General features: G+C 40.2%; 2 protein-coding genes across 2 annotated transcripts; both read right to left on the bottom strand.

The window, feature by feature from the left end:
* Positions 1 to 263: 263 nt before the first annotated feature.
* On the bottom strand, positions 264 to 2943 carry LOC130745698 (uncharacterized). Its single transcript, XM_057598063.1, has 5 exons — positions 2434 to 2943; positions 2131 to 2348; positions 1827 to 1955; positions 1063 to 1194; positions 264 to 822 (listed from the first exon to the last, which is right to left on the bottom strand). Exons 1-5 carry the CDS (start codon positions 2732 to 2734, stop codon positions 709 to 711), a joined length of 894 nt encoding a protein of 297 aa, XP_057454046.1. The 5' UTR covers positions 2735 to 2943; the 3' UTR covers positions 264 to 708.
* Positions 2944 to 12815: 9872 nt separating this feature from the next.
* LOC130745701 (uncharacterized) lies at positions 12816 to 15495 on the bottom strand. The gene is made up of 5 exons (XM_057598065.1): positions 14986 to 15495; positions 14683 to 14900; positions 14379 to 14507; positions 13615 to 13746; positions 12816 to 13374 (listed from the first exon to the last, which is right to left on the bottom strand). The coding sequence occupies exons 1-5, from the start codon at positions 15284 to 15286 to the stop codon at positions 13261 to 13263; spliced, it is 894 nt and encodes a 297-aa protein (XP_057454048.1). The 5' UTR covers positions 15287 to 15495; the 3' UTR covers positions 12816 to 13260.
* Between the last annotated feature and the right edge of the window lie 2202 nt (positions 15496 to 17697).

Here is a 17697-nt window from a genome sequence, read left to right on the forward strand (position 1 = left end):
GTAATTGATGGGAACACACTAAAAAACCACCTGAAGAAGACCTAAAGGCTACCTATTGACAGTTTGACACGATGACGTCAACAAAAATTGTTATACGAAGAAAAGGGAACAGAGGCAACATGAAGAGAAATTTTTAACTCTCTTCATCACTTAAAGTGAATTTGTTTTCCTTGAAGCCAGCCAATAATAACACAGTTTAGAGTTTACACAAGAACTTCGTAAGTAACTTAACGACAAACACAACTAAGCTGAAGCAAGTGGAGTATTAAAGATGGACCAAAATCAATTTCAAATAACACCACTGAGCACATAGATAAGCCCAGGCACAAAGGGATTAGCCCATGAGCAGTGAGCTGGAGATGGGTATTCATCTCATGGATTCACCTCCTCCTAGGTGCAGGGATTTAATCCGTAATGATTGTGTTGGGATTTCTTTCCCTATTTCAGTCTAACTTTTCAGGGCCTCTTTGTATCAAAAAAGAAAAGTTTAATAAAATTGTCTTTCCAATCCCTTCTAACACAAACAAATCTTGCAAGCTGATAAAACGAATTGCTCTGTCAAACCTAGTCACTCTTGAAAGCTACTAACCTAGTGGCGCATGAATAAATCTTACAAGCTGGTAACCAACTACTCTTTCAACCTAGTCACTACAGTTTACATATAACTCTTGGAAGTTTGTAACCCAGTGACGCATGAGAGTTGAAATCTTATACAATCTTTAACTCTTTTAGCCATTGAGTATGCAGAGGGCATGGATCCTGCTTGCCTTGGGCAGTAGCCTTCTCCGAAAGAGAATAAAACCAACCATTCCTCCATTTGAACTGCAAGCAAAGCCAAGATACAGATAAGAGCAAATACCATAGGTATCTTGTGAATTGAATATGAGAAATGCCAGCAATTCAACTTTTTTTATCACACTTTTCATCCCACTCTATGATTTGTTCATATTTTTACAAAGTCTGACACATTTTTTTAAAAGTAATCTATTTACGAGGCAAGTGTTAAAGAATGTGTTGCTACCACTCCTCATTAAAGATTCATTCCATCAATTGTGTCATTACCTCCTTAACTGCAGTGGGAAAATGGGCTACAGCTCGCGAGTATGCACACATGCGGTCTTCCATGCCTTCTTCGAATGTTAACCCCTTTTCACTTGCTGCCGCTAATGCTAGTTCTGATATAAGGCTACACAGCTGAAAGTGTAAACATGAGTTAGTTCTGACTCCATTTTTGGTTCAATAAATCATTATATAGGCTCAAAATATTTGTCTAAAAAATCTTCACAGTTGCTTCTTTTTTGGGCTCTGTTTTATGCCCAACATCACAGTTGAAACTTGGTTCATGTTCAAATATGTATATCTACTATTTATATAAGAAGCACAATCTAGTCCAATATCAGGTCATCCATTTGGGACACAAGCTCTGTATGTCCAGGATCAACCCCTCAAACATACCACAACAGATGAATACATAGATTGTTAACTTCAAACATGTTTCATGATAACTTATTTCACCCAAAACTTGGAGCCATTTCCCAATTCATTTGCACCCCTACTTGCAAATGGCACCAACTACTAACAGATTCAGTTCTGCTAAAAAGATGCAGGAAACTGATTCTTCCATTTTGGATAGAAGAAGAAATATATATACATATATGCATGCACACACATATATAAAAGACTCTGATTGCAATCACAAACCATCCAATTAACTACACAACTCAATCTATACATGTACATATTACAATATTATCTTCCAACCAAGCGAATGTTTATTGACAGAACACGCAATTTAACTATGAGAAAATGGCAATTGCAAAGCTTACTTCCAAGTGGAATTCCTTTTCCACGTTACCTACAGAAACCCCTCCATGACGTGCTCCAACAAGCATGACAGAACAAATCCATATGAGCTTCTCTAACATCTGCTTTTGAAATGCTTCCTTGTCAAGAACCTGGCTTTCGAAACAGATCAACCCGTGATATGTTATCAGATGTGTACAGATTCACAACAATTTCACTTTTAAGAAAGAACAAAGTAAATAGTCAAATAAATTACAGTACATGACATTCAAAACACTCAAATCTACTAGAAAGAAAAGAGCATTGCAAGATAAATTTAATTCACACCTTGCAAGAGAGGCCTCCAGCATGTAATCTTGCAGAAACAACAGAAGCCCATTTGCCATAAGCAGCAGTCAACCCTTCAGGATTGGTATCAGTCTTTCCATCAATAGGGGTTTCTCCTAGTTTTGACACAGCAAAATAAGCCAACACCTGGTTTGCATCACTCAAACCTTTACTCTGAAGCCAAGGGTCCAGCATTCCATTCTGGAAAAACACCAAATCTGCCACACCCCATCAACCCATTCATCCTCAATCACAGAACCTCACAATCACAAACCATAAATATGGAAGAATTGAAGAACATACCATTCCATCTAGAAGGAGGAGTAGACTGAAGCACAGAATCAAGGTCATCATTCCTGGTACAAACCAAGATGGGGCCCTCAAATTCAAGAGGCACGAACTCTCCTCGCCCAAGGAGAAGATCTTCCCCGCTACCCATTTCTTGCAAAGCTCTTCCCACCCTGCCGCCGCCGACAATGACGGCGGGCATGACCTTGGTGGCGACGCTGGTGGCCATGGCGGAGACTCTGAATCGGGAGGTGGTGGAGGGTGAGGGAAACGTGAGAGTTGAGGTGGAAAGGGGGAAAATGAGTGAGCTGGTCATAGCTGTTCATTCACACAAAAAGTGACGGTGGTGGAGGGAAACAACAAACGAAAAAATGGACATTGGGTTTGAGATGTTTTGAGGATGTGTGAAGCGATGTGATTGTGTTTGTCAGTATCCAAGTTACTCACACCATTGCCACTCGTTTTCGGTTGTCATTGATTTTATTGTGGGAACTGGGGAAGGTTATGTCTCACGTTTCACATTTTTTCCATTTGTTTACGACTTGTCACTTTATCATGAGCTTTTGCTAAATGGACTCAAACCGAACACGTACCAAGGGCATGTGCTTTTCTAATTCTACTTTTCATCCCCTAGTATTATACTCCCTCAAATTAATTAGAGTGTTTGCAGTTCGGTTTGGACTGGTTTTAGGTGAAACCAGAAATCGATTCAATCAAAATTCATTGGTTCAGTTTTGATCCATTGTTAGCAAAAAAAAAAAAAAAAAATCTAAAACCGAACCGATGATGAACGGTTTGGATTGGTTCGGTTGATCTATTTCACAACTTCTTCTTTTTTTGTAAACATCAATTCCACAACTTTAAATGTATGGCAGTCACGTATGATTCACAACTTGTTAAGCCAAAATTACAAGCATTACAATTATCGACACCATGGTACAAAAAATGGTTTCTCGACAGAAGGGGTTGGGCGAAGCCGGCAACTCAGCACACGATGTCCCTCAAGGACAAGTTAGTAAAAGCCATAACTCGACACACTCAGAAGATGAAGAAATCTCGATCACCTTAATGGAAGAGGCAGTTACCGAATAACAAGCGATTACAAGCACGTGCGTACACCCACGATGCCACGAATAGCAACGGTTGCCCACGACTCAGAACCACCCACGTGGCAATAGAGTCACGTGCGCGAAGACCATCGGCTAAACGTGGGGTATGGCGCCAAAATTCAAAACCCACGAAGCCATCGTGCATCCAAGGAAAACCGCCAAGAACATGGGCAGAAAGAACAATATAAATAGAGGAAGCAGCAGCAGAAGAAGGGGTTCCCAACTAGAAAACTCTGAAAACTCACTAAAAGCTCTAAACGTCCGCATCAATGAGACTTCGAGAGCAGAACGTGATGATGGAGGAGTATGTTGCAGAACCAACGCTTTAATTTCCTTGCATTTCAGTTTGTTAATTCCCAGTTCTTATGTGTAGCTTGTTTTGTCGAAATTTGCTTTCATGTTATTTTGGTTTGCTTAACTATTTTGTAATCGACTCATATTCAATAAAATCCAGTTTCGTTTGAAGTTGTTTATTGTTGTCGAAAACACATCCGTCCACACACTACACTTTGGCAAAACGTTTTCTCAAAAGGACCCTGAAATCTAAACTTCCTTTAGTCGAACTAAGAGGATATTTGTTTACCAAAAATCCGTGTAAACAAATTGGCACACCCAGTGGGACCGTTTTTGTGAAAACTAAGTTTTACAGAAGTGTTTTGTGTGTTTTGTTTGCTGCATGCTATTTGGTATTTGCTACTTGCCTTGATTGTGATTTATATGCATCTGAGAAGTGGTAAGAGTTTGAGGATGGCAAGCAATCGAGGAAGAACCTCCCCTCAAGGATCTAACGTGGGTAATCAGAGTAGTCCCGGGGGAAGTAGTGGTAATAATAATGAAGAAGTGTCTACTGGAATGGGGCATGGCACCAGTATGCCAACCCAGAACGTGGCAATTTCTGCAGTTGCAGAAATGCCTGTATCTACATCAGTACAGGCACAAATTGTTCCAACGATTACGAGGGACATGCCTTATGGTATGCCTACATCTATGATGCAAGGCATACAAGGCACGTATTCGACGTTCCCTGAAAATGTTCCCCCATTCAGCATACCCCCTTTTGGGGCAAATGGAACAATGTTAAACCTGGGAAGTCGTGTTAGTCCCCCTATTCCTGGATCTAGTTCACAAATTTATTTATCTACAGGTATGAATAATGGTTCACTTCAAGCCATTAGGCAGCAAGTAGATGATAGTAACCATGAAATGGTTAACATGCTATCTCGACAGATAGGTGAGCTAATCAACCCTGTGCTCCAAAATAATAATGCCAATAATCAGCATTTGGCACGACAGATGGATCGTTTGGCGACAGCCCTGGGGGCACCAGTCGAAATCCAACCGGCACCAGGGATTAACCAAGTCCCGTTGCCTAACCATGTCCCTGCCCCGGTGCGCTATCAGGCGCCGCAACACCAAGAGATGAGGGCAAACCCTTTGTACGAGGCAGTGCAGCCACCATTGCAAAATGTGTATATGGTAAACAGGGAAGAACACGCTGATGGTGTGCTAGAAAGAATTCTACACCAGAACGCTGGGGGGCAACAAAATGTTGCTGCTGTGGTGGAGCTATTGTTGAACCAACATGGTTTCAACGTGGGTTTCGCGAATAGACCCCATTTTGTGTCAGCTTTTACAGAGGAGGTTCTCGAATCAGAACTTCCTCGAGGCTGGAAGGTCCCCAAATTCACTAAGTTCTCAGGGGATTCAGGAGAGTCCACGGTAGAACACATAGCCAGGTACCAAATCGAAGCAGGAGACTTAGCCATCAATGAGAATTTGAAAATGAAGTACTTCCCGAGTTCTCTAACCAAAAATGCATTTACCTGGTTCACCACCCTCGCTCCTAGGTCAGTCCATACATGGGCCCAGTTGGAAAGAATTTTCCATGAACAGTTCTTTAGGGGAGAGTGCAAAGTAAGTTTGAAGGACCTGGCTAGTGTCAAAAGAAAGCCAGCAGAGTCTATTGATGATTACCTAAACAGGTTTAGGATGCTTAAATCTCGATGCTTCACCCATGTTCCTGAACACGAGCTAGTTGTCTTAGCCGCTGGTGGTCTAGAGTATTCTATTAGAAAGAAGATCGACACTCAGTATATTCGAGATATGTCTTTGCTCGCAGATAGAGTGAGGCACATCGAATTGCTAAAGGCCGAAAAGTCAGAGGAAAGGGCCAAGACTACTAAGTGGCCAAAGAAGGAGAAGGTAGCGTACATAGATGCGGATTCAGTAGGTCAGAGTCCATGTGTCTATCGAGAAGTCCCTGCGGACGTCGATTTGAATGACGTCAATCTGGCTGAACTTGTGTCTGATGGTTTGCTTGTGGTCCCCAAAGACCAAAAACTTCCTTCTCCTGAACAAAGGAAAGGGAAGAAGTATTGCAAATATCATAACTTTTTTGGTCATTGGACCTCACAATGTGTTCGTTTCAGGGACCTCGTGCAGGGGGCATTGGACTCAGGAAGGCTCAAGTATGACGAAAAAGCCAAAAGTCAAATGAAGATTGACTCCGACCCACTGCAGGTAGCTGAAGCCAACTACATGGAACCTTTCTACATTGGCATGGTTGACATTTCCGAGAAGCTGAATCTGGGCCTGACACTCGAGGAGGCAAAGGAGGAAAACACGGCTGTCGAAGAACCAGACGTCGTGAAAGAAGTGAACTTGGAAGAGGTTTACCCCAAGGCTGGAGAAACCCTTGTCGAGTTTCTATCCCGCAGCAAAGATGGCGAGAAAGAAGTTATGCTGTGCCCTCGATGCAGCGCTGTTTTCGACAAATCCGCAGCCAAGGCCTATCAAGATTCAGAAATGAAAAGGCATTATCAGAGGAAGGCTCCTGTATCCAGGAGACTGAAGTACCCTCACGAGGAGTGGGTCGAAAGAGACCAGGAAATCGATGGCCATAAAGGCCAGAAAACAAGCAGTAAAGACAAAACTTACCTCCCCAATGCTGGATTGCCAAGAAACCAATGGTTCAGGCCAACGCCTCCAAGGCCAAAACCATACCCTAAGTGGCAGAAAATCGACTTAGGCCAGGGATCCTCTTACATCAACAATTCCCGTGTGTCACGAAGCTACTCCTATGGCTCTGAGAACTACTATGCTCCCGAACAGATGACCAGGACTCAGTTCAGGCGTTTTTTGAGGAAAAGGAAAGCTGAGAGGGAAAGAGGTGGCAAGTTCCGTTCACTATGGGACATAAAGCCAGAAGACAACTCTTGCAATGAACCTAGTGTGGCGTCGATTATCAACCAGCTGGATCACGCCATCAAACAGGGAACAACCATACCACCAAATCCAGCTAAGGAAAAAGGGAAGGATGTCGTCGAGGATGAGGATGAAGACATGCTCGAAGATTTCGACGACAGTGAGGGAGAAGAGCTCAACATCATCTGCATCGTGTCCATCCTACCTGCAGAATTCGATAGAATCTCAGAGGTCACTGAAAGCGAGGAAGACTACTATGTCGACGACGAACCAGATGACAATCCTTTGTGTTATTATGTGATGCAGAGAGGATCCGTCGAAGATGAAAGAGCTATCTTCCAAAGGCCAACCGAGCAAATGAAGAGCCATTTGAAACCGCTATTTGTTTGGGCCAGAGTCGAGGAGAAGGGTGTTAACAAAGTCCTTGTCGACGGGGGAGCTGCAATTAACCTCATGCCCGGATTTATGCTCAAGAAGTTAGGAAAAACTGAAGCGGATCTAATCTCACATGACATGGTGCTTTCCGATTATGAAGGAAAGACAGGTTCTTCCCTAGGGGCAATCATGTTGAACATAACCGTAGGAACAGTAGCCCGTTCCACATTGTTCATTGTGGTCCCTTCAAAGGCCAATTACAATTTGCTGCTGGGAAGAGAATGGATTCATGGCGTGGGGGCAGTGCCTTCGACCTTACACCAACGTATATCCATTTGGAAAGCTGATGGAGTTGTTGAAAATGTACAAGCAGATCAAAGCTACTATTTAGCAGAAACAAGCTACGTTGGTAAGAAGAATTTCGAGAAGAGTTTAGCCACAATTGCTCCTTTAGACACAGTAGCTAGCCAGTACTTCAACCCCTACTCAGAGTACTCAGTAACGTTGGATCCCATCCGGGGCCTAAACCTCAATGAAGCATGTAAACCTGATGCCATGAGTGGATGGCACAGTGATGAAGAGAAAGATGCCACTGATGGGTGGCAAGCCAATGATAAAGATGATTAATTCGAGCATGGCTCGAATTTCGGCTTACGCAGCCGAAAACAAAATAAGAACGGCCTTGGAGGCCGAGAGGATAGCCAAAGAAATGGCTATAGACGAAGCTAATGTCTCAATCCTGCCTGTCGAATTGACACCTCAGGAGGAGGCAACAATAAATAAGGATGACACGTGCATAGAAATAAACGAGCGGAGTGCTGAGGAATGCGGATTCGAGGACCTTTGCAATCTGAGGCTAGATTGCATCTATGATGAAGGCCCATTAGGCTTCGAGAAGCCAGTGGTCGAATTTTCCAAGAGAATGGAAGCGCAAGACCCTTTAGAAGAAGTAGACCTGGGTGATGGCTTAGAAAAGAGGCCAACGTATATTAGTGCTCTCATTGACCCGGAGCTAAAAGACAGGATGGTGAAATTACTCAAGGAATTCAAAGACTGTTTCGCTTGGGATTACGATGAAATGCCTGGCCTCAGTCGAGAAGTGGTGGAATTGAAGTTACCCATCAAAGAAAACAAGAAACCAGTCAAGCAACTGCCCAGGAGGTTCCATCCAGATGTGTTGGTGAAAATCAAGGAAGAAATCGAAAGACTCCTCAGGTGTAAATTTATCAGAACAGCTCGATATGTGGACTGGTTAGCCAACGTGGTTCCAGTAATCAAGAAGAATGGAAAGATGAGAGTTTGCATAGATTTCCGAGATCTTAACGCCGCCACTCCAAAAGACGAGTATCACATGCCTATTGCTGAGATGATGGTGGATTCAGCTGCAGGTCATGAATACTTAAGCTTGTTGGATGGTTACTCAGGCTACAACCAAATCTTCATAGCAGAAGAGGACGTGTCGAAAACAGATTTTCGATGTCCCGGTGCCTTGGGGACGTACGAGTGGGTGGTCATGCCATTTGGGTTGAAAAACGCTGGCGCGACCTACCAAAGGGTAATGAATACCATTTTTCATGATTTTATAGAAACCTTCATGCAAGTTTATATTGATGACATTGTGGTGAAATCCCCATCAAGGGATGACCATTTGTTGCATCTAAGGAAATCCTTTGAGAGGATGAGAAAATATGGCTTGAAGATGAATCCCCTTAAATGTGCCTTTGGTGTTATTGCAGGTGATTTTTTGGGTTTTGTGGTGCATAAAAAGGGCATCGAGATTAACAAGAACAAAGCTAAAGCCATTCTCGACACTAGTCCACCAACTAGCAAGAAACAACTGCAATCACTATTGGGAAAGATTAACTTCCTAAGGAGATTCATTGCTAACCTCAGTGAGAAGACCAAATCATTTTCCCCACTTCTTCGACTTAAAAAGGAAGATGCGTTCCGCTGGGAAGCAGAGCATCAAAAAGCGTTCGATGAACTCAGAGTGTACTTGTCTAGCCCACCTATAATGGCACCACCCATAAGAGGAAAGCCAATGAAGCTGTACATCTCTGCCACGGATGGAACCATCGGAAGCATGTTGGCTCAAGAAGATGAAGATAGCAAAGAAAGAGCCATATTTTACTTAAGCAGGGTGTTAAATGATGCAGAAACTCGATACACTATGATCGAGAAATTATGTTTATGCTTGTACTTCTCTTGTGTAAAGCTGAAATATTATATAAAGCCAATCGATGTAATGGTTTTTTCTCATTATGATATAATAAAGCACATGTTATCCAAACCTATCTTGCATAGTCGAATTGGTAAATGGGCTTTAGCCCTAACCGAGTATTCACTAACTTATGCCCCACTAAAGGCAGTTAAGGGACAAGCAATTGCTGACTTCCTGGCAGACCATACTTTGCCTCAAGAAATCATAACTTACGTAGGCATCCAACCTTGGAAACTATTTTTCGACGGTTCTAGCCATAAGAATGGCACTGGGATCGGGATGTTCATCGTATCCCCAAGGGGCATCCCCACGAAATTCAAGTTTAGGATTAAGAGTAACTGCTCAAACAATGAGGCTGAGTATGAGGCATTAACATCAGGCCTCGAGATCTTGATAGCCCTCGGGGCAAAGAATGTCGTCGTAAAAGGGGACTCTGAGTTGGTAATAAAGCAACTTACCAAGGAATACAAGTGCATTAGTGAAAATCTAGCTAGGTATTACACGAAAGCTAGTAATTTGTTGACCAAGTTCGACGAAGCTAGGCTAGGTCACGTTTCCAGAGTGGACAATCAAGAAGCCAATGAATTGGCACAAATCGCATCAGGATATATGGTCGATAAATGTAGGTTAAAAGAGCTTATCGAGGTCAAAGAAAAACTAAACCCCTCTAACCTCGACATCCTGGTCATTGACAATATGGCACCTAATGATTGGAGAAAGCCAATTGTCGATTACTTGCAGAATCCTGTGGGTACTACAGATAGGTAGAAAGACACAATCAACAAGAAAACAAAAGCAACAAGTCTCAGTCTGAGAGTGTTGTGTTGTGTTGTGTTTTGTAGAGGAAGAAGAAATTGGAGAGTCGCTGGGAGAATCTGAGAGCCGCAACCAAATTTGTGTGTGGTTTGTCTGGTTTAGCAGAGTCAAGAGTAAAATGAAAATAAGGAAACATATGATTTTGTTCTTAATTTATAAAACAAATAAAATAAAATTATACTACTATTAGTATTATCTCTTTCTAATGCTGTTTTTTTAATCGGTTCAAATTCATATAAATAAGACCTATATAATCTAATATAATTTAGTAAATTGTACATAAATTTTAATCGGTTAATGAAAAAGAGTGTTGTTGATATTTCTCATTATTATTAGTAAGTGTATTTTCTGAAGTTGGATGGTTTGGATTGGTGCAAATTACAGCACAGAAAATTTTGGAAAATCTGTTGTTGTTTCTCCCTTGAACGCGCAATTGTGCAATGCACGAGGATTTCTATTCTTTAAAAAAAACTATTTTTTTCTAAAAGCTTAACTTGATTATAACCAATTATAATAGTTAAAATATATATATCTAGATATTGAAATATTTAATAAATAATGAATGTCTGTAATTATCTTATTTTATTTTATTATTCAATGAATAAAGTTAATTATTGATTGAAAATATTAATAAAATTTAAATTTATTTTATTAAATATTTACCTTTAAAAAATTGATTGATTAATTTAAAAGAAATAATTGATTTAATTGAATTTGACTTGAATATTCTGCACATATGTTAATAGTAGCTTCACGAGAATGAAAATATAAAAAAAAAAAAAAAGTCTTCATAAACTTCAATAGTAATACTTCATTTTCTGTTTACCCACAAATATTTATTCTAATTAATTACGGTATTTACTTTATTTTCTTTTTTTCCTTTAAAAAGGAAAAAAGAGTTTTCCTTTCTGTAAAAAGAAAAATATGATCGCCAGAGATCTTTTATTTGTAAAAGTGAATTTCTAATAACTATGAGTGGCATGTAGTTACCCACCCCATTTCTTAATAATTCAATTCTCGTCCATAGAACATATCTTCTAGCCTGCGACAAGATGATTATTCAGTGTTATATCTTTGTCTTAAAAAAGTCATACTCTATAACCAAAAAAAAAAAGTCATACTCTGTGCACTAAAATTTTCATCAATTATTAAGGACATAAAGTTGTCGTACACTTTTGGGCAAGAAGGGTTACATTTGCATCTTACTTTCTTTCTCATCTCATTTTTCTTCATTTCTCTGTATTTTTTATCAAATCATAAATCATATCACTCATTTCTCTCATTTCTCTTCCTAATTATATAAAATGGAGGTGGAAATGAGATGTTAACACAACATTATTCATGATTCAATGCAATCTATCTGGCAATTAGGGATGAAGCCAAGTTTTTTTTTATGTAACACAATTTTTTTCTTCTTATCACATCACATTATATATAATATTTATTACTTGTTTTTTTTTTTACCTCTTTTTATGCCACTCAAGAAGTCTTCATTATTTGAGTATACACCACCATTTACATTTTTTTCCTACACGCTTTTCGCTCTTAGTCTTTTTTATAAAAATCAATTTGGAGTTTTTTGGTTACAAAGGAAAATTAAACAGGCAAGAGAACTACGCATACGCGTCTAGATACAACAACTTATACACAGCAGATGGCGGTTGCCCCCATATGTTGTGTTGAGACCCTTCTCTTGATGCGGCCTTTCTCGCCAGAAAGTGGAGTTTGTGGTACATCAATTAGTTTTTATCAAGAATATCCTTATTTAATTTAACTTTTATAAAATTTTCCACTTTCTTAAGCATTGATCATGCATAAAAAATTAAGAGAAGTGGGTTAAGGGAAATTGTGGAAGTTGATATTCAGTGAAAAAAAAATCGATACACTAAACTGCTTTAACTAGATTTCTTAAACTGTGTGAGTAGTTTTTTTATTCTTATAATAAGAAACAGAGTGAGTATTGTTTTTCGATGTAGTAGATCAACTCTTATGATATAAATACTATTATGTTTTAGAGGAGTGTCATCATCACACTCTTTTAAACATACTCTTCAATACACTTGTGATGTTTTAAAATAAATCAATCACATTAAGAGTGTTAAAGAGTGTGCGTGTTTAAAAGAGTTGTTACTACTAATATGGTCTAGCACAATTCTAATCAGGGTTCAATCACTGAGCGATGTGTATGGAGGATGATTTATTAGGAGAGACTTACCCACTTAATGTGATCTTAAAACTTAGAGAAAATTAATCTCATAACTTATGGTTGTCCTGAAAAGATATCTTGAGAAACAAAACAAAAAATGTGTTTTAGCATTTTTGTCTATTCATTTTAATCCTATCGAACACCAAACCATTGTTGATCCTATACATAGACTTTTATTTATATTAAAAAGGTTGAGAAATAATGTAATTGATGGGAACACACTAAAAAACCACCTGAAGAAGACCTAAAGGCTACCTATTGACAGTTTGACACGATGACGTCAACAAAAATTGTTATACGAAGAAAAGGGAACAGAGGCAACATGAAGAGAAATTTTTAACTCTCTTCATCACTTAAAGTGAATTTGTTTTCCTTGAAGCCAGCCAATAATAACACAGTTTAGAGTTTACACAAGAACTTCGTAAGTAACTTAACGACAAACACAACTAAGCTGAAGCAAGTGGAGTATTAAAGATGGACCAAAATCAATTTCAAATAACACCACTGAGCACATAGATAAGCCCAGGCACAAAGGGATTAGCCCATGAGCAGTGAGCTGGAGATGGGTATTCATCTCATGGATTCACCTCCTCCTAGGTGCAGGGATTTAATCCGTAATGATTGTGTTGGGATTTCTTTCCCTATTTCAGTCTAACTTTTCAGGGCCTCTTTGTATCAAAAAAGAAAAGTTTAATAAAATTGTCTTTCCAATCCCTTCTAACACAAACAAATCTTGCAAGCTGATAAAACGAATTGCTCTGTCAAACCTAGTCACTCTTGAAAGCTACTAACCTAGTGGCGCATGAATAAATCTTACAAGCTGGTAACCAACTACTCTTTCAACCTAGTCACTACAGTTTACATATAACTCTTGGAAGTTTGTAACCCAGTGACGCATGAGAGTTGAAATCTTATACAATCTTTAACTCTTTTAGCCATTGAGTATGCAGAGGGCATGGATCCTGCTTGCCTTGGGCAGTAGCCTTCTCCGAAAGAGAATAAAACCAACCATTCCTCCATTTGAACTGCAAGCAAAGCCAAGATACAGATAAGAGCAAATACCATAGGTATCTTGTGAATTGAATATGAGAAATGCCAGCAATTCAACTTTTTTTATCACACTTTTCATCCCACTCTATGATTTGTTCATATTTTTACAAAGTCTGACACATTTTTTTAAAAGTAATCTATTTACGAGGCAAGTGTTAAAGAATGTGTTGCTACCACTCCTCATTAAAGATTCATTCCATCAATTGTGTCATTACCTCCTTAACTGCAGTGGGAAAATGGGCTACAGCTCGCGAGTATGCACACATGCGGTCTTCCATGCCTTCTTCGAATGTTAACCCCTTTTCACTTGCTGCCGCTAATGCTAGTTCTGATATAAGGCTACACAGCTGAAAGTGTAAACATGAGTTAGTTCTGACTCCATTTTTGGTTCAATAAATCATTATATAGGCTCAAAATATTTGTCTAAAAAATCTTCACAGTTGCTTCTTTTTTGGGCTCTGTTTTATGCCCAACATCACAGTTGAAACTTGGTTCATGTTCAAATATGTATATCTACTATTTATATAAGAAGCACAATCTAGTCCAATATCAGGTCATCCATTTGGGACACAAGCTCTGTATGTCCAGGATCAACCCCTCAAACATACCACAACAGATGAATACATAGATTGTTAACTTCAAACATGTTTCATGATAACTTATTTCACCCAAAACTTGGAGCCATTTCCCAATTCATTTGCACCCCTACTTGCAAATGGCACCAACTACTAACAGATTCAGTTCTGCTAAAAAGATGCAGGAAACTGATTCTTCCATTTTGGATAGAAGAAGAAATATATATACATATATGCATGCACACACATATATAAAAGACTCTGATTGCAATCACAAACCATCCAATTAACTACACAACTCAATCTATACATGTACATATTACAATATTATCTTCCAACCAAGCGAATGTTTATTGACAGAACACGCAATTTAACTATGAGAAAATGGCAATTGCAAAGCTTACTTCCAAGTGGAATTCCTTTTCCACGTTACCTACAGAAACCCCTCCATGACGTGCTCCAACAAGCATGACAGAACAAATCCATATGAGCTTCTCTAACATCTGCTTTTGAAATGCTTCCTTGTCAAGAACCTGGCTTTCGAAACAGATCAACCCGTGATATGTTATCAGATGTGTACAGATTCACAACAATTTCACTTTTAAGAAAGAACAAAGTAAATAGTCAAATAAATTACAGTACATGACATTCAAAACACTCAAATCTACTAGAAAGAAAAGAGCATTGCAAGATAAATTTAATTCACACCTTGCAAGAGAGGCCTCCAGCATGTAATCTTGCAGAAACAACAGAAGCCCATTTGCCATAAGCAGCAGTCAACCCTTCAGGATTGGTATCAGTCTTTCCATCAATAGGGGTTTCTCCTAGTTTTGACACAGCAAAATAAGCCAACACCTGGTTTGCATCACTCAAACCTTTACTCTGAAGCCAAGGGTCCAGCATTCCATTCTGGAAAAACACCAAATCTGCCACACCCCATCAACCCATTCATCCTCAATCACAGAACCTCACAATCACAAACCATAAATATGGAAGAATTGAAGAACATACCATTCCATCTAGAAGGAGGAGTAGACTGAAGCACAGAATCAAGGTCATCATTCCTGGTACAAACCAAGATGGGGCCCTCAAATTCAAGAGGCACGAACTCTCCTCGCCCAAGGAGAAGATCTTCCCCGCTACCCATTTCTTGCAAAGCTCTTCCCACCCTGCCGCCGCCGACAATGACGGCGGGCATGACCTTGGTGGCGACGCTGGTGGCCATGGCGGAGACTCTGAATCGGGAGGTGGTGGAGGGTGAGGGAAACGTGAGAGTTGAGGTGGAAAGGGGGAAAATGAGTGAGCTGGTCATAGCTGTTCATTCACACAAAAAGTGACGGTGGTGGAGGGAAACAACAAACGAAAAAATGGACATTGGGTTTGAGATGTTTTGAGGATGTGTGAAGCGATGTGATTGTGTTTGTCAGTATCCAAGTTACTCACACCATTGCCACTCGTTTTCGGTTGTCATTGATTTTATTGTGGGAACTGGGGAAGGTTATGTCTCACGTTTCACATTTTTTCCATTTGTTTACGACTTGTCACTTTATCATGAGCTTTTGCTAAATGGACTCAAACCGAACACGTACCAAGGGCATGTGCTTTTCTAATTCTACTTTTCATCCCCTAGTATTATACTCCCTCAAATTAATTAGAGTGTTTGCAGTTCGGTTTGGACTGGTTTTAGGTGAAACCAGAAATCGATTCAATCAAAATTCATTGGTTCAGTTTTGATCCATTGTTAGCAAAAAAAAAAAAAAAAAATCTAAAACCGAACCGATGATGAACGGTTTGGATTGGTTCGGTTGATCTATTTCACAACTTCTTCTTTTTTTGTAAACATCAATTCCACAACTTTAAATGTATGGCAGTCACGTATGATTCACAACTTGTTAAGCCAAAATTACAAGCATTACAATTATCGACACCATGGTACAAAAAATGGTTTCTCGACAGAAGGGGTTGGGCGAAGCCGGCAACTCAGCACACGATGTCCCTCAAGGACAAGTTAGTAAAAGCCATAACTCGACACACTCAGAAGATGAAGAAATCTCGATCACCTTAATGGAAGAGGCAGTTACCGAATAACAAGCGATTACAAGCACGTGCGTACACCCACGATGCCACGAATAGCAACGGTTGCCCACGACTCAGAACCACCCACGTGGCAATAGAGTCACGTGCGCGAAGACCATCGGCTAAACGTGGGGTATGGCGCCAAAATTCAAAACCCACGAAGCCATCGTGCATCCAAGGAAAACCGCCAAGAACATGGGCAGAAAGAACAATATAAATAGAGGAAGCAGCAGCAGAAGAAGGGGTTCCCAACTAGAAAACTCTGAAAACTCACTAAAAGCTCTAAACGTCCGCATCAATGAGACTTCGAGAGCAGAACGTGATGATGGAGGAGTATGTTGCAGAACCAACGCTTTAATTTCCTTGCATTTCAGTTTGTTAATTCCCAGTTCTTATGTGTAGCTTGTTTTGTCGAAATTTGCTTTCATGTTATTTTGGTTTGCTTAACTATTTTGTAATCGACTCATATTCAATAAAATCCAGTTTCGTTTGAAGTTGTTTATTGTTGTCGAAAACACATCCGTCCACACACTACACTTTGGCAAAACGTTTTCTCAAAAGGACCCTGAAATCTAAACTTCCTTTAGTCGAACTAAGAGGATATTTGTTTACCAAAAATCCGTGTAAACAAATTGGCACACCCAGTGGGACCGTTTTTGTGAAAACTAAGTTTTACAGAAGTGTTTTGTGTGTTTTGTTTGCTGCATGCTATTTGGTATTTGCTACTTGCCTTGATTGTGATTTATATGCATCTGAGAAGTGGTAAGAGTTTGAGTATGGCAAGCAATCGAGGAAGAACCTCCCCTCAAGGATCTAACGTGGGTAATCAGAGTAGTCCCGGGGGAAGTAGTGGTAATAATAATGAAGAAGTGTCTACTGGAATGGGGCATGGCACCAGTATGCCAACCCAGAACGTGGCAATTTCTGCAGTTGCAGAAATGCCTGTATCTACATCAGTACAGGCACAAATTGTTCCAACGATTACGAGGGACATGCCTTATGGTATGCCTACATCTATGATGCAAGGCATACAAGGCACGTATTCGACGTTCCCTGAAAATGTTCCCCCATTCAGCATACCCCCTTTTGGGGCAAATGGAACAATGTTAAACCTGGGAAGTCGTGTTAGTCCCCCTATTCCTGGATCTAGTTCACAAATTTATTTATCTACAGGTATGAATAATGGTTCACTTCAAGCCATTAGGCAGCAAGTAGATGATAGTAACCATGAAATGGTTAACATGCTATCTCGACAGATAGGTGAGCTAATCAACCCTGTGCTCCAAAATAATAATGCCAATAATCAGCATTTGGCACGACAGATGGATCGTTTGGCGACAGCCCTGGGGGCACCAGTCGAAATCCAACCGGCACCAGGGATTAACCAAGTCCCGTTGCCTAACCATGTCCCTGCCCCGGTGCGCTATCAGGCGCCGCAACACCAAGAGATGAGGGCAAACCCTTTGTACGAGGCAGTGCAGCCACCATTGCAAAATGTGTATATGGTAAACAGGGAAGAACACGCTGATGGTGTGCTAGAAAGAATTCTACACCAGAACGCTGGGGGGCAACAAAATGTTGCTGCTGTGGTGGAGCAATTGTTGAACCAACATGGTTTCAACGTGGGTTTCGCGAATAGACCCCATT

This window comes from Lotus japonicus, chromosome 3 (assembly GCF_012489685.1).
Source record: "Lotus japonicus ecotype B-129 chromosome 3, LjGifu_v1.2".
In the NCBI taxonomy this organism is placed as follows: Eukaryota; Viridiplantae; Streptophyta; class Magnoliopsida; order Fabales; family Fabaceae; genus Lotus; species Lotus japonicus.

What these genes read in the sequence shown, in the direction of transcription:
- LOC130745698 (XM_057598063.1), bottom strand. Translation starts at nt 2,734, where the DNA reads ATGACCAGCTCACTCATTTTCCCCCTTTCCACCTCAACTCTCACGTTT. An exon ending in AAAAGGAATTCCACTTGGAA is followed by an intron (nt 1,195 to 1,826) that starts GTAAGCTTTGCA and finishes TTACACTTTCAG; the next exon opens with CTGTGTAGCCTTATATCAGA. An exon ending in TTCCCACTGCAGTTAAGGAG is followed by an intron (nt 823 to 1,062) that starts GTAATGACACAA and finishes CTTTGCTTGCAG; the next exon opens with TTCAAATGGAGGAATGGTTG.
- LOC130745701 (XM_057598065.1), bottom strand. Translation starts at nt 15,286, where the DNA reads ATGACCAGCTCACTCATTTTCCCCCTTTCCACCTCAACTCTCACGTTT. An exon ending in CTGGAGGCCTCTCTTGCAAG is followed by an intron (nt 14,508 to 14,682) that starts GTGTGAATTAAA and finishes TTCGAAAGCCAG; the next exon opens with GTTCTTGACAAGGAAGCATT. An exon ending in AAAAGGAATTCCACTTGGAA is followed by an intron (nt 13,747 to 14,378) that starts GTAAGCTTTGCA and finishes TTACACTTTCAG; the next exon opens with CTGTGTAGCCTTATATCAGA.